General features: G+C 54.7%; 4 protein-coding genes across 4 annotated transcripts; all 4 read left to right on the top strand.

The window, feature by feature from the left end:
* Positions 1 to 594: 594 nt before the first annotated feature.
* Positions 595 to 2064, top strand: ftmE (cytochrome P450 monooxygenase ftmE; the record flags this gene model as incomplete). The annotated part of the gene is made up of 1 exon (XM_024850564.1): positions 595 to 2064. One exon carries the CDS (start codon positions 595 to 597, stop codon positions 2062 to 2064), a length of 1470 nt encoding a protein of 489 aa, XP_024711199.1.
* A 476-nt stretch (positions 2065 to 2540) lies between these two features.
* P170DRAFT_344407 (aromatic prenyl-transferase) lies at positions 2541 to 3978 on the top strand (the record flags this gene model as incomplete). Its single annotated transcript, XM_024843457.1, has 2 exons — positions 2541 to 3775; positions 3852 to 3978. 2 exons carry the CDS (start codon positions 2541 to 2543, stop codon positions 3976 to 3978), a joined length of 1362 nt encoding a protein of 453 aa, XP_024711198.1.
* A 651-nt stretch (positions 3979 to 4629) lies between these two features.
* On the top strand, positions 4630 to 6524 carry P170DRAFT_396658 (MDR family MFS transporter; the record flags this gene model as incomplete). The annotated part of the gene is made up of 4 exons (XM_024846131.1): positions 4630 to 4836; positions 4888 to 5267; positions 5335 to 5758; positions 5868 to 6524. 4 exons carry the CDS (start codon positions 4630 to 4632, stop codon positions 6522 to 6524), a joined length of 1668 nt encoding a protein of 555 aa, XP_024711197.1.
* A 2077-nt stretch (positions 6525 to 8601) lies between these two features.
* P170DRAFT_396655 (acetyl-CoA synthetase-like protein) lies at positions 8602 to 15403 on the top strand (the record flags this gene model as incomplete). Its single annotated transcript, XM_024846130.1, has 2 exons — positions 8602 to 15162; positions 15257 to 15403. The coding sequence occupies 2 exons, from the start codon at positions 8602 to 8604 to the stop codon at positions 15401 to 15403; spliced, it is 6708 nt and encodes a 2235-aa protein (XP_024711196.1).
* Positions 15404 to 16199: the final 796 nt, after the last annotated feature.

Raw genomic sequence — 16199 nt, 5'->3', positions numbered from 1 at the left:
TTTTTTTTTTTTTTTAATTAACACACCCCGAATTCAACATCCCATCAAGGAGGCTACATGAATTGTATCTGGAGATACGGAGTGCGTGGACAAAAAAAGTATCGGCCGCTAGAAACGAACAATTGCCCTGGTCTGAGGGTGTCACATCTTCCATTCAGACTGAGCCACCAGCATTCACTTTCCAAAGAATGCCTTGCCTCAAGCAGGGGATACAGCTGTCTTCAAAGTTCTGCCTTGAGCATTCCCCCTTACGCAATGCCTACAGTAGGGGGCTAGGGGTTCAATGCGCGGGAATTGCTGTACTACCCCTCAGCATTCCAGGCATTTTCGGTCTCAGTCCGTGGAGATAGGATGGATGGGATAGCTAAAAGCACCGTTCACCACGAGAGTCCCGTTTGGCTTCTAGTTCCCATCAATCTGCCACTGTGTGTCAACATGAGCTACGGCAACATCTCTCAGGGCCCCGGCCCCTTTGAACGCTTCGTTTCTGGTCCATTCTCCGGCCAATACCCATGGGCAGGCGTCGTTCTTCTCGGGGTGGCCTTGCTGGCTTTAATCCGTCATTGGCGCGGAGGTAAATCCGGCAGCAGCCAGATGCCTCTACCCCCGGGCCCTCGAGGCCTCCCAGTCATCGGCAACCTCCTGCAAGCCCCCAAGGAGACCCCGTGGAAGAAATACAAAGTATGGAGCGACAAGTACGGGCCCATCATGTCGATCCGCAACGGGCAGAACGTATTCGTCATCATCACCTCGTTCGATATCGTCAAGAACTTCCTGGAGAAGAACAACGGCGTCTTCAGCTCCCGACCGCACCTGGTCGTCATAGAGCGCGCCTCCGGGGGCCTCGCAACGTCGTTCCTCCCCTACGGACCGCAGTGGAACTCGCACCGTCTCCTCCGTGGAAACGTCCTCAAGCCCGCCATGGCAGTCAAATACCGCCCTGTCCTCGACACGGAGAGCAAGCAGATGCTGCGCGAGGTGCTGTCCACGAACAGTCTCCCGCAGACCCTGCGCCGCCAGGCCGCCAGCACCTTCCTGACAATCGCCTACGGCTACCGGCTGCCCGTCGAACCGCCCGAGATCCAAGAAATGGAGGAGCTCGTATCGTACATGGCAACGATCAGCGAGGCGTGCTTCCGCGGCACCAGCATCCTGGCCGAGTTCTTTCCGTTCGCGCAGTACCTCCCGGGGAACTCGTGGTGGAAGGACGAAGCCGATAAGATCGCGGCCAAGCTGACGAGGTTCTATGTCCACAAGTGGCGTGCCGGGCTCAAGACGCCCGCGTGGAACTGGACGAAGGAGTACAACGTGCACAAGGAGGCGCAGCCCATGGACGAGCTCGAGCGCGCGTACACCATCGGCGCGATCTACGAGGCGTCGCTGACGCCCTTTGAGATCCTGCTGATCGTGATCCTCGCGGCGCTGTATAACCCCGAGGAAACGCGCCGGATCCAGCGGGCGATCGACGCCGTCGTCGGCGGAGCCAACCGGATGCCCGAGAGCAGCGACATGGCCCAGCTGCCGCAGATTCTCTTCTTCGTGCACGAGGCCCTTCGCTGGCGGCCCTTCTCCCCGCTCGCCGCACCGCGCGCCGTCAGCAAGGAGGTCGAGTGCATGGGGTACCGGATTCCCAAGGGCGCCACGATCATCGTGAACCAGTGGGCGATGGACCACGACGAGAACATCTTTGCGGACCCCTTCGAATTCCGGTATTCGCGGTGGGAGAAGAACCCTGATCTGCCGCATATCTCGTTTGGATTCGGACTGCGCGGCTGTCCCGGGCAGCATCTCGCCAGGGAATACTTGTTTATTTCGATTGCCCGCTTGTTCTGGGCGTTCGATTTTAATCATCCCAAGGTTAACGGGGAGGTGGTGGTACAGGATTTGGAACAGCTGTTTCGTCCGCGCACTCCCATTGCGTTCTTCAACCAGGTGCCGTCCTGGTTCAAGGTGGATATCACGCCGAGGGATGAGAAGCGGAAGGCTCTGATTGAGAGCGAGTGGGAAGGCGCTGAGAAGGATGTGAACGTATTGTTGGATCGGGTTATGCCACTTCCAAACTAGGGGGATGGGCTTACTGTGGTGCCATGCTGGGAGGTTTACTTCGGGAGTAGTCTAGAGGCTCGATATCACTGACTTGATGTTATTCGCTATTCACTACTCTCTATCCTCAAACTGTTCCCTTTTTTTTCTTTCTTTCTTTTTTTTTTTCTTTTCTGTTTGAATTGCTTTTTGTCGCGCATATATTCTCCAAAAAAAGACCCAAAAAAAGCATCCAGCCCACCCACATCTTCTTCGCCTCGGCCTGACTCTACGGTCAATACTCCCTTGCAGGTCAGGAATGTACTGTACACTGATCCCCTGCATTCTTGTATACGCGCATGATGCATGGTAACTTGCGGTCTGGCCGGACGGTCAGCCCTTGATCTTCTTTTAGTATAAATCCAAACGAGGTGATGCTGGTCATGCCTTCACGACTCCCACTCACTATACAGTATACACCTTATTCTCTCAGCCATATAGCCAACCACTCAAGCGATATGTCCTCATTGACTGTCACCAGCTCCGCGAGCCCTCCTCGCCCCGAGGCAAAAAGAAGTCACGGTGCCCAGCTGACGGCTGACGGCCAACCTACAACTCTTCCCTCGTCCATCATCCACGCCTCCAACATTCCCACCAGCAACGATATCGAAGCCTGGTGGGAGGACTGCGGCCCCCTGTTCGGGCGCTTTCTCCAAGCAGGCAAATACACCCTCCGCCAGCAATTCCAGTACCTCCTCTTCCTCCGCAACCACCTTATCCCAGCGCTCGGTCCGCACCCGCAGAAATGGCGCAGCACAATCACGCGCAGCGGCCTGCCCATCGAATACAGCATCAACTTCCAAACGGACGGCCAGCCCACGCTGAGGATCGGCTTTGAGCCCGTTGGTATCCTCTCCGGAACGGCGGGGGACAGATACAACCAGCTCGCGCCGGCAGACCTCGCCAGCGTGCTGGGGAAACTGCCGCTCCTGGCCAATTTCGATGCGAGGCTGTACCACCACTTTACCAACGACTTCGCGCTCTCCCGGGCAGATGAAGCATCACTTCGTCAACAGGATGTCACGCCAGAGAAAGGCCACGTCGTCTCGCAAGCGGCGTTCGGCTTCGACCTCAAGGGCGACCGCGTAGCGATCAAGGGCTATGTCTTCTGCGGCCGCAAAGCCCTGGCAACGCACACGCCCGTCGGGGAGTTCATCGCCTCCTCCGTCGCCCCCATCACCCCGTTAACGGGCTCCTGCGCAGCCTTCGCCCTCGTGCACGATTATATGACCGACACCTCGGGCTATAACGAATTCACCTTCCTCAGCTGGGACTGCGTCGAGCGCACGCAGTCCCGTCTGAAGCTCTACGGCGTCCACAACGAAGTAACGCCGCGGAAACTCGCGGAGATGTGGACGCTGGGCGGGCGGCTGGAGGGCATCCCAGAAATCATGCAGGGGCTGCAGCTCGCTCTACAACTATGGGCTGCGCTTGGTCTCGACGAGGCGGATGATTGCGCGTATACGGGTCGCTTCGATGACGGGGTTACTTCCGGCGAGTGCGAGGTCTCTTCGCCGATTCTCTGGAACTTCGAGTTCAACCCGGGACAGCGGTATCCACTCCCTAAGGCCTATTTCCCCATTCATGGCAGGCAAAGTGATCGCCACGTTGCGGGGGCGCTGGAGGCCTTCTTTGGGAAGCTTGCGTGGAAGGAGCTTGCGGGGGGGTACACTAAGATGGTGGAGGGATTATAGTAAGTTTTCTTTTTGTTCTTTGTCTCCCCAGGCCATAGGGCGGTATGAACACTAACTCGTCTCATCTCAATTTAGTCCCGATCGCGATATCTCGCAGACCTCTCGTCTGCAGTCGTGGTTGTCATTTGCGTATACCGAGAAGAGTGGTCCATATATGAGCGTGTATTATCACTCCTCGGAGGCGTACCCATGGACCGACTAGGGAGGGAGATCCCGTAGTCATCCTACAGTCTACCTATCGTGACTAGCAAAACAAGGCAAAAGAATCCAATGATTTTTCCTCCTGCTTCCACTGAGACCAGGACGTAGCCAGATCGTAGAGCACCATGTGAAATCTAGCTTCCTGGATTCTCACCATTTGACATGTAGAGGCCATTGTCTCATTCAGCCCTAAAACCTAAGCGTACCCCAGGTCGAGTTCACAACGCGAGCCTCTATGTGCGTCAAAGTACGCGGTAAGGCCTCCTAAACCCTTCAGCCCCTCCTCCTTACTTGATTTAATCTGACATGGAGGATGGCCCCGGCTCAAGAATGTACGGCAGGCTGTTGGAGGAAAACCATCTGCACCAACTGTAAGGCCGCCACTCGGCGAGGGATGAGTGTCTCACAATGTCTGCGTAACCCTAACCGCCTTGATTCCGAACGATGGAGAGCGCCACGAATTGAGCTTTAGGCGCCATCAAGCGGATGATTTGGCACCCGGTGGGTTCCATCCGAAGTGGAATGCAGTAAACAATGGAGCCCCTTGCATTCCTGAATCGTCCTACCTCCCGTCAGTAAGTTATTGTTACTGTATATGTTGTATCCGGCAGCACCTGAGGACGGCATCCTCCTCCCCATCCCAGCTTCAACCATGGATGACCAGCTTCATGCCGGGGATAACGCGTCCCCTTCGATCGGCAGCATCGAACAGGAACCAAAGCGCACAACCACCAGGGCGGCATCGTTAGATGGGCAGCTGGCCATCGAGCAAGAGGAGGAAATCTCGGAAACGATCGAGCAATGGCGGGTGCTTTCGGCGACACTCGCGGTGTGCCTTGTTATTTTCTGCTTGTCCTTGGTCCGTATCCCTAGTCAATGCGATGACGAGGTCTGACTGCTTGTTGTTCAGGACACCACCATCCTCAACACGGCCATTCCCCGTATCACCGAGCAGTTCCACTCGCTCGAACACGTCGGTTGGTACGGCAGCTCCTACCTCCTCACCACCTGCGCCACCAGCCTGATGTACGGCAAGCTCTACACCTTCTTCCCGGATAAGCTGGTCTTCCTTGCTGGCCTTCTGATCTTCGAAATCGGATCGCTGGTGGCGGGTGCTACGCCCACGTCCATCGGTCTGATTATGGGCCGTGTCGTTGCTGGCCTGGGAGCTGGCGGCCTCCTTTCGGGGTCCATCATCCTCCTCTCGCGCCTCGTGGCTGTCCGCAAGCTGCCTTTGTATATCGGCACGATCTTTGGTGTTTTTGCCATCTCGAGCGTCGCGGGGCCCTTGTACGTTCTTCCACCCCTACCGTTGACGCGTGGATCTTTTTTTTTTTTTTTTGACGATATATTCTAGGCTCGGGGGCGTCCTCACCGACCAGCTCACCTGGCGATGGTGCTTTTACATCAATCTCCCCCTCGGCTTCGTCTCGGGCACGGCCATCCTTCTCGCCGTGCCGCGCAATAAACCGGTGACGGTCCTCTCAGCCCGCGATCGGATCATAGCCCTGGACCTGCCGGGAACCGCGCTGTTCCTGCCAGCCATCATTTTCATCGTGCTGGCGCTACAATGGGGCGGGACCGAGGTTCCCTGGAGCAATGTGCGCATCATTGTCCTCCTCGTCCTCGCCGGTGTCCTCCTCATTGGATTTACCGCTATCCAATGGTGGAGAGGAGATAATGCGACGCTGCCTGGCCGTCTGATGCGGAATCGAAATGTCTGGGGATCGGCTTTGTATACGTTTTTCGTAACGCCTGCCCTGATGGTCACCACCTACTACGTGAGTCCACTCTGATATCCACCAAGGAAACACACTCCGCCTCACTTTTGCACCCGTACCTACAAACGAAATAACCAAGAAGAACTAACAAACAATCCAACGCAAAAAGCTCCCAACCTGGTTCCAAGCAATCCAAGACACCTCCGCCACCAAATCAGGAGTCCTCACCCTTCCCTCTATTCTCGCCGTCGCGATCTCCTCCGCCCTCGTCGGCCTCCTCGTCACCCTCGTCGGCTACTATACCCCCTTCATGGTTATCGCTGCCATCCTACAGGCAATCGGGCAAGGCCTCCTCTCCACCCTCTCCCCCGCAACCTCCCTGCCCAAGATCATCGCCTTCCAGGTCATCTTCGGCCTTGGCGCCGGTCTCGGCCTGCAACAGGGGTGGACGGTCATCCAGACCACCGTGCCGAGGGAGGACGTGCCGCAGGCGACGGCGGTGGTGACGTTTGTGCAGACGCTGAGCGGGGCGTTGTTTATCCCCGTGGGTCAGAATCTTTTCATGACTCGACTTACGGCGGGGCTGCACGGTATACGCGATCTGAGCCCGGCGGGTGTTGACGAGATCAGTCAGGTGGGCGCGATGGCGCTTCGAGACGTGGTGGAAGGGGATTTGCTACCGCCTGTGCTTGCGGCTTATAGTCGGGCGCTTACCTGTACGTTTTATATCGGAATCGTTACGGGGGCATTGACGCTGGTGGGGGCACTTTGCGTTGAGATGAGGTCGGTTAAGGGGAGGGCGTCGCCGGCTGTTCCGGTTGGCTAGGGAAGGATTTTCTCTCCCATTTTGGACCGGATTCAGTTTCGAAGTTGCTGTTGTCTTGCTATGCCGGATTGTTTGATCCGTGTACGATAGGATAGGCTCTTGCGTGCCCGGGCGCCTCTCGCGCTCGAGTATATGAGGATCCATAGCTTCGTCTCTACTAGGACTAATTTTCGCGTGATCCACCGATATCCTGGAAGAGCTCGACTGGGGATAGGAAGCGAGGGTCAGTAATAATAATCATGAAAATGCCACTCTCCCCTCCAATATCACTGATGCTTCCCCTATCAATAAGGATAGTATACCGTCGACCATGTAGCTTCGTTGGTACTTTCTGAGACTATATAGATATATCTCAGTGCCACCAGGCACACATGGTAGGAATTAGTACAAGACGGGTTGAAAAGCGCCTTAGCTTGAAGGTTGGATTGCAGACAACATGCGACACGATATTACCCACAGCGTGGGTTGAGTCCTCGGCCGTGACTATTATCCAAAAATATATTTACTATGTATGATACCTGCTCCACCCATAACCTGAGGCATAGTGAAGGCCGCCTACAAGTGGTGCATAAGTATACTCGGTCCGGAAAGGATACGTTGGTGAGGTGCCCTAACATGCTTGAATAACAGTAGAGTGATCGCGAAGAATGGGCTAGCAGCACCCCAACGAAAAGATTCGGAGAGATAAGGAGGTTGACTACGCATCGATACTGTCGAAGGTACTGTACGCTTACCGGAAACGAGGGTAGCGTTGTTGTGCTCTACTTGAAGAAACTAGGGGGTGGGTGTGCCTGGTATCCCCATTCCTTGTGACTCGAAAGCTCACTTGTCAGGCATGTTCCTTCGGTCGCGCAATAAAAAGAAATTAGGCTACATCCGCTCTGGAATGTTCGTAAGTATCAAAGGGGTGTGATGGGGACTTCGCTGTTGCATCTGGACAAGGGTGGATGGGATCTAGATTCCTGCCAACAACCAATAGAGCTAGCCTCCATGAAATGTTTTACGTTACATCATGCCACAGACAAACCACATAGCGTAGGATGGTATACTTTGCATACCTGGACTGGCAAGGGAGGTGGAGCTGTGACGGGCCGCCTGAAAATGTAACTGACACGACTAACGCATTTTGGTGTAGGCGTCGCATCCTCGTGAGGCCTGTACGTTAGGGGGCTCAGCTTCCCTGGTACATGATACCATAGGGTTCCTTGCCGGCTGCTCGAGTTCCCCTTGCAGATTGGGTGGTTTCTGAGGGGGCAGCTGAATAGGCCTCGTACGGGGGGCGTCGAAAGAATGATCTTCCATAAATTTAAGTCCAACCTTGCGCAGACGAGGTTTCCAATGGTCAGCCCGAATCTACTGCTGAACTGGGCCATCCACTTACCTTATAGCTTTTACTTTTATTCTTTTTTCTGTTCCTTCTCCCTTCCCCCAATCCATTTGGGAATTCATCGCCGCTAGGGTTAAGTTCCGATTCGACACAGACGGAGCAAAGATGGACGACAAAACCAAGCCAACGCCGACGATATTCCCCCGGTTGAGCAAAACGGGTGATATCAGCCCAATGAACACAGTAACTCGCCAGGATGTCTCTACCCAAATACAGTTTCAGGCCGACGTTCCGCTGAGCGACAGGCAACGGATCGTGACAGTCTGCTGGGCCACGCTACTCGGACTATATACCGAAAACCGAAATGTCGTATTCGGCGTTGCGCAGACCGGGGCGAACCAGGATGGGGGAGATGATTATATGGCATCCCCCATAGTCCGCGTCGAGCATTGGATTCTGGCTGTGGATGCTGGGAGTAGGGTGCTTGATTGCGTAGGCGAAGACTTCCACCAGAAGTGGTTGAGTGAGCCGATAGAGTTCAACACGGCTGTAAGTTTTCAGGGACAGCCTTCGAAGGATGACAACGTCCTCGACAAGAGTGACACAATGTTGCTCTCTACGACCGACGTGGCTGTCATATATCCCGCCGAATCGGCGGAGTGGGGATCATCAGAGCGTCTGATCCTTCGGTACAACCCTTCCTTTATATGCCGAAAGTATGGAACGGCAATCATCAAAACACTGGCCTCAATGGTGGAACTGGTCGCACAGTGTCCGAAAACAACAGTGGACGATCTGGATCTGCTAGGCCCACACTTCATTCGGACAATCACAAACTGGAACCATATAGGCGCTCTTTACCAGCCTGCAGAGCGGATAGATACACTAATAGCGCGTCAGTGCGCTGCTCGGCCGGACTCGGTGGCCATGATAGGACCTGAAGGGTCTATCACCTATGGGGAAGTTTATCGACGGGCAGAATCTGTCCGAAGAGCGCTTCAACGACTTGGGGTCGGCGCTGGTGACGCGGTGCCCCTTTGCTTCGAAAAGTCTATTTGGACCGGAATCGCGATGCTGGGCGTCCTAAGAGCGGGCGCTGCTTTTGTCTTGATAGATCCTTCCCACCCTTTTGCGCGGCTGGAAGATATGTGTCGGGATATTCAGCCAAAGGTCGTCGTCACCTCCGCGCTTCAATGTTCTCTGGCGAAGAGACTGGGGGCTCCCTTACTGGTTCTCCCTATCAGCCTGGAGCCTACATCGCTGCCTCATGCGAATGGCACCATTATAGAACCCGAAACAGCTCCGCATGATCCAGCCTATATCGCGTACACATCTGGCTCAACGGGACGCCCGAAGGGGATAATTGTCGAACACGCCGCCTTTTGCGCGAACGCAATCATGAGCAGCAGATTCCAGGGTCTGGATATGCAGTCCCGCGTCCTGCAATTTGCCTCCTACGCCTTTGACATCAGTATCCAGGAATTGCTCACGACCCTGATTGTTGGGGGCTGCGTATGCATTCCGTCGGAGGAGCAGCGTCTCGGCAACATTGCTGATATTATCAATCAACTCGATGTCAACTGGGTAGAATTGACGCCCTCCGTTGCGCGGTTATTACCCCGGGACCGATGTCCATCGATTCAAACGCTCGTTCTGGGAGGCGAGCCCATGACACCCTCGGATATCGAGTACTGGTCTGAGCACGTCCACCTAGTCAATGCGTATGGGCCGGCAGAATGCAGCGTCGTTACAACGATTCAGGCAGAGGTACGCGCCTCAGATCCGACGAACATAGGGAGGAGTTATAGTGGGACGTGCTGGGTTGTGAACCCGGAAAACTACCACCAACTCGCGCCTATCGGGGCCATCGGAGAGCTCCTGGTGGGCGGGCCTATTGTGGGACGGGGTTACTTGAATCGGCCAGCAGAGAAGCGGTTCGTGACGAGTCCACGCTGGGCCTCAGCCTTCAACGTAGGCGGCGACCAAAGATTCTATCTGACCGGTGACATGGTGCAGTACGGGCCAGACGGCTCACTGCGGTATATCGGACGGCGAGATACGGAGGTGAAGATTTCTGGGCAGAGGATCGACCTCAGGGAGATTGAATGCCAGGTCAGCGCCATCCAAGCCGGATTGCCCACGGTTGCGGACGTCCTCGGCGTTTCTGCGGGTGATGACCATGCTGCACAGTCGATTGCGCTGTATCTCGCAGAGCCAGGAACGACCAACTACTCGGACTCTTCGTCGTCTGCACAACTAGACCCTGACAACACGAATCTTGTGCAGCTGGGGCTGGAGATTCGCGCCGGGCTCCAGAGAGCTCTGCCCTCCTACATGATCCCCTCGTTTTACATCCCGATCACGAAGATCCCCTTATCGCCCACAGGTAAGCTGGACCGGCGAATGCTAAAGGTATTGGGCGAGTCTTACATCCAATTCACAATCGACCAGGCAACTAGCTTCTCCGAGCTTCTGCCCGGTGGTCAGCAGAACAGTGGCGAGATCGTTTTCCAGGGACTCTTCGCCGAACTACTCGGACGCCCAGCAAAGACAATTAAAACCGACGAGAGCTTCTTTCACCTGGGTGGATCATCGGTCACGGCGATTAAGCTCGCGTCCAAGGCTCGGGAGATTGGAATTTCCATCACCGCCGGTGATGTCTTTACGCTTCAGACTTGCGCGGCGCTGGGTGAGCTGGCATTGATGACACCGACCATTCCATCAACACGCGCTATCACACCTGCCTCATCCAGCAGTGGTGAGGGCGAGGATACGCTTATCCCTATGCTGGGTTCCTTAAAGCTTGATTGTGACGTACCGCCAGACATCATCGAGGAGATCCTTCCTTGTACACCGATGCAAGAAGCGCTCATCGCCCTCGCGTTACAGCAAAGCAACTCTATGGCAGGCCGCTTCGTGTTCAAGATCTCGCCGTCGGTGCCTCTCGAGCGATTTCAGCAAGCATGGGAGATGGTTGTACGGGCCAACCCCATTTTGCGAACCAGGATAGTGGAAGACCAATGTGGAAGGCTTCGCCAGATCGTCTCGAACGAAACCATCCATTGGGTAGTCGAAACAGATCTTAGCAAGGTTGAAGAAAAGTTAAACGCCAATCGAGATCCAATAAGGAAGCCATTGGCGCAATTTGCCCTCATCACTCAACAGTCATCACCGATGCTTGTTCTCGACATGCACCACGCAATCTTCGACGGATGGAGCTTCCTGCAACTCCTCGAGGACGTGAACAAGGCATATGCTGGGAACCAGTTGCCCCCCGCCCCGTCATTCGATTCATTCATCCAGTACATTTCAAGCGTGGACTTGGATGTAGCCTCTACGTTTTGGACATCGACGTTCAAGGACCTCAGAGCCAGCCCATATCCCTCAATGCCAGAAGGCAGCCGGGCCTCAGGTTCGTTCCGTCACGCGTCTCGTCGGATCGCCCTGCCCGCGCAGGCCACTGGTCATTATATGCACCACAGAGTCCCCTCCATGCTAAAGCTAGCCTGGGCACTTGTCGTGTCCGCGCAAACAAGCTGTACTGACGTCGTCATTGGCGTGGTGGAGAGCGGCCGCCACGCGCCTGTTCGGGGGATTGACCGAATTACTGGACCAACCATTGCGACGTTGCCGCTGCGAGTTGACCTCCAACTGGACATGTCCATTGATGGAATGTTAGGCGCCATCGCGGCCCAGTCGATCGCCTCGGTGCCCTATCAGCACATCGGTATGCAGCGGATTCGCACGTTTAGTCCCGAAGCGGCGCTGGCCTGCAACTTTCAGAACCTTTTAATCATTCAACCGCAGTCTATGGCCATTGAGTCGGAGCTTATGCAGAGCGTGTCGAGTAATCATGAGGAGATTCGCAACTTCTGCTCCCATGCGTTGACCATCATTGCAGAGCCAGACCAGCACGGCTCCATCAACCTCGTTGCGTTCTTTGATGCCGCAGTTCTCTCCTTGCAACAGGCCAACAGCCTTTTAGATCACCTGGAGTCCATACTAGATGTTGTGTCTCGGCACCCCGAGAACAAAGTCGGTCAAATCCAGTTATGTACAGACAGCGAGCGCGCGGAGATCGAGCAGTGGAACCAACAAGCCTGTTTTACCGGCGAACCTAAATGTGCGGTCCATACAATCCTCGATAACTGCAGGCTGCAGCCGCGGGCGCAGGCCGTACGCTCGTGGGACGGAGGCTTTACGTATGGAGAGCTCCTGACACACGCCTGCTCGCTTACGCTGCGCCTCCAGGGGTATGGGGTCGGTACAGAGACCATCATACCCATTTGCATGGAGCGATCGAAGTGGCAGTCTGTTGCTGCTGTCGCCGTAATGATGGCAGGAGGGGCTTTTGCTATGCTTGAGCCTACCTTTCCTGTCGAGAGGCTGAGGAATATTTGCGATCAGATCCACCCTCCCTTAATTTTGACGACAGCGGAACAAAGTGATCTGTGCGGAAGACTTGTGGAGAGAGTTATCGATCTGAGTCAAACACAAGCCTGTATGGTGGGAGAAACCAGTTATCACGCACACAATCCCATCATCGCCCCTTCCCACGCGATGTACGTGGCTTTCACATCCGGGTCAACAGGGGCACCTAAGGGCGTAATTATAGAGCACGGGATGTTCCACGCCTCCTTCCAGGGTTACAGCACGAGGATGTCTCTGACTCAGCACTCGCGCGTCCTATTCTTTGCGTCGCCTGCCTTCGATATCTCCGTCATGGAACTCCTATACCCTCTCGTGGTTGGGGGCTGTGTCTGTATCCCCTCCGAGACAGAGCGTATATCCGACCTTGCCGGCGTCATCAATCGCCTAGAGGTGGATACTCTTATCCTGACGCCGTCCGTTATCCGCCTGCTGTCGCCAACCGACATAACCGGTGTCCGCACAGTCCTCCTCCTGGGCGAGTCAATGTCCGCGTCTGATGTCAAGACATGGTCGAGCGCCGTTCGGCTCATCTGTGGGTACGGGCCTGCGGAGTGCACATTGCTCAGCACGATTACAGATCATCTCAAGCCATCTGCCAATCCGTTCGATATTGGCAAGCCCGTCGCGGGTACGTGTTGGGTTGTTAGCCCCGAAAACCACAACCAGCTCATGCCGCTTGGTGCCGTCGGGGAGTTGGTTATTGGAGGGCCGATTGTGGGCAGAGGATACCTAAATCGACCTGAAGAGACAGACTCCGTGTTCATTCAAGACCTCCTGTGGTCCGTCGGTGGACATGTTCGTGGAGGTGGCCGAACCTCTGCCAGCAGCGCGGGACAACGGTTCTATAAATCCGGAGATCTCGTTCGATACGTGAAGGGTGGCCATACCCTTGAGTACCTTGGACGTAAGGACATGCAAGTGAAGCTGCAAGGGCAGCGCATTGAGCTCGCCGAGATCGAGTATCAGGCGGAGAAGGCGATTGACCGGGTCATGGCGATTGCCGATGTGGTAAAGACGCAGGGTCTGGGTGGACCCAAGCTGCTTCTGTTCATTTATTGCAAGGCAAGGCCGGCTGCAGATTACCACACCAACGGAACAGGCGAAGATGACGATTTGTTTCTCCCTAGTTCGCCGGAGAGCAATGCGACCAATGCTGCTCTACGAGACCACCTCCTCCGTGCCCTACCGCGGTACATGATCCCCCACGCAATTATCCCCTTGGGCTTCGTGCCACTTTCACCAAGCGGAAAGGCAAACCGCAAGCTGCTGCGCAGCAAAGCGTCCAAGCTGGGGAGGGACTACCTCGAGTCACTGGGGGGTAAGAAATGCGAAGAGAAGCGGATGCCTGCAACCGATGCAGAGCGACTCCTCTGCAACGTTTTCGCGGACACCCTCGGGCTGGACCCTGGCTTGGTGAGCCTAGACGACAGGTTCTTCTCGCTTGGAGGCGACTCTGTCTCCGCGATGCAGCTTCTTGCGGGGCTGAGAAAACAGGGCTTCTTTATAGGGATGGCGGACTTCCTGGAGAGGGACACTCCCGCACTAGTACTGAAGAAAGCTCTAGAAGGACCGAAGGGGTCGGCAAAGACTTCCCAGAGGGAGGATTTAGAGATCAAGACCGCAATTGTCGAGAACCTGCCCCTGATACAGCGTCTAGCATCCTCGTGGTTCGGGGGAAAGGGGTATGACAGGGTAGAGGATGTCTATCCCTGCTCAAATGCCCACGAGGGACTTATCCAGGGCCAAACGGGGCGAGCTGCGGACCACAAACTTTGTCTCCTTTTGGAGGTAAAGAATACGTCCGGACGCAGACTTGATCCTTATAGCGTGGCCAGTGCATGGCGTCAGCTCGTATGCCGCCACTCAGTCCTGAGAAGCACCGTTGTCGAGTTGCCACAGCCACACAGCGAATCGCCCAGTTACATGTTCGTAGTCATCAAGCAGCCGGAGCAATCCATCCCAGTTTGTCAACTCAGTCATAGCGACGATCATCTACAAGATTCAACATTGTGCCTCGACAGTGTGGTTTCGAGGCTGCGAGGTTTAAGGTCTCCACAGCAAGACAGTCAATTCCCGGCAAATGTCTCATTCGCCGTTCTTGCTACCCATGACGGCCGTGTATTCTGCAAGATCGAGGCGAGGCAATGTCTTCTAGATGCGACTTCCATCTCTCAGCTGCTGAAAGAGCTCGCGTTGGCTGTTGAGGGGGATTTACCGGCTGGTGCTGGCCCACAGTACGGCCAGTATATATCCTATCTGAGAGACCAACAACAGCAAGACGGGCTTTGGCAGTACTGGAAGCCAGCTATGGCTCGAGCGCGTCCTTGCGTTCTTGAGAGCATGCTCACCAGCGACTCAACCGCAAAACATCGACAGCTCCGGCTTCTCCAGAAAGAGCTCCCAGACCCGGAGTCTCTGCACAGGTACTGCTCGGCGCACGAGTTAACCCTAACAAACATCTTCCAGGTAGCCTGGGGAATGGTACTGAGGGAATACACGAGTTCTGACTCCGTCTGCTTCGGGGCCCTACTCTCGGGCCGCGATATCCCCTTGCTACATAGCCTCGAAGTTATCGGCCCGCTTTTCAATCTCGTTCCATGCCTTCTTGACTTTAAACCACCCGGGTCGGGATCTATGTCTGATGTTCTTCGGGCGAACCAAACGGAGATGAAACAACGTGTGAAATACCAACACTGCTCACTACTGGATATTCTTCCTCCTCTGCAATCTAGTGCCAACAGCGGCAATGCCCGAGACCCCTTTTTCAATACCTGTCTTTCCGTGCACGCGGCGTTTTCGGAGCAGATACCACCCGCGACAACGTCTAACAGCGGACGCAAGGTGACCATTGAGACTATCTTTGAGGATGATCCAAGCGAGGTACGTACCGCAACCCCAGCCTAGCACTGAAATTCTATACATGCCCACTGTGGTCCATTATGGGGGACACCCGCTAACTTGTGAGTCTCACCAGTACGACGTATATATAGCTGTACTCCTCTCGTCTCAAGGCTGCGAGGTCAATATCCGAACCTGGGATTCATTCTGTACGGAGGATCAGGCAATGGAGATACTTGACTTGTTTATTGTTTCAGTGGCGAGGTTGGTGTCTGTTCCATGAGATTAGGAGTTCGGTGAATGAAAAGAAGTGAAGAACAAGTCAAGAAAGCTGATCCATTTGGAAGCCAAAGTACGTTGTAACCAAGTTCCAATTTTATGCTGTTTTTTTATATGTAAAGAACTATAACTTAGTTGTTTTTAGGTTACTAGATATCCTTGAACTAAAGTTTAATGGTTTCAGGGCCTCTCAGAGGCTTCAGTTGAGCGAGGTCCACCTCGCACACCGCAACAGTTATTGACTTTTAAACCCCACCAAATCCCGCATTAAATCTTTGAATCTATACATCGTGATAGATGATATATGGCCTGGATTTCGATCTGGATACGTCAAAGCGGTGCCCTGTGCGCAGGAATGTATGCAAATGGAAAGAATATTGAGTTGGTCATTCCGGAGGGAGCACCGGTTCTGCCAACTGCTTTTAAGGAGAATCCGCATCTGGGAGAAAGTCTCGCGCGACTGCCAGCTCGATGGCACATGAAGCCGGATCCGGAAGAAATGGAACATCGCAATTCTGCTATCCCAACTCAGTGACACCCAACACGGTGTTCGGTCGATGAGGCGTTCTCTTGGCCTTGACTACTTCCGCATCCGGGGCCATGGATGATCGACGATCATTTGGTCTGCAGGATTGAAGCTAAAAGCGCAGAAGATTGAGATCCAACGTCGGCGGACCCGCTCATTAAACCTACTGAACGCCATGCATAAAGGTCGAGTGGTTATTTTGGTGGAGAAGATCCAGATGGCGACGGCGATCAAAATGAGCGGGTCACAAATAAGTCTTGGATGAGTTTTTTGA

This window comes from Aspergillus steynii, assembly GCF_002849105.1.
Source record: "Aspergillus steynii IBT 23096 chromosome Unknown P170scaffold_1, whole genome shotgun sequence".
NCBI lineage: Eukaryota > Fungi > Ascomycota > Eurotiomycetes > Eurotiales > Aspergillaceae > Aspergillus > Aspergillus steynii.
This window is presented reverse-complemented; position numbering and strand designations above follow the sequence as displayed.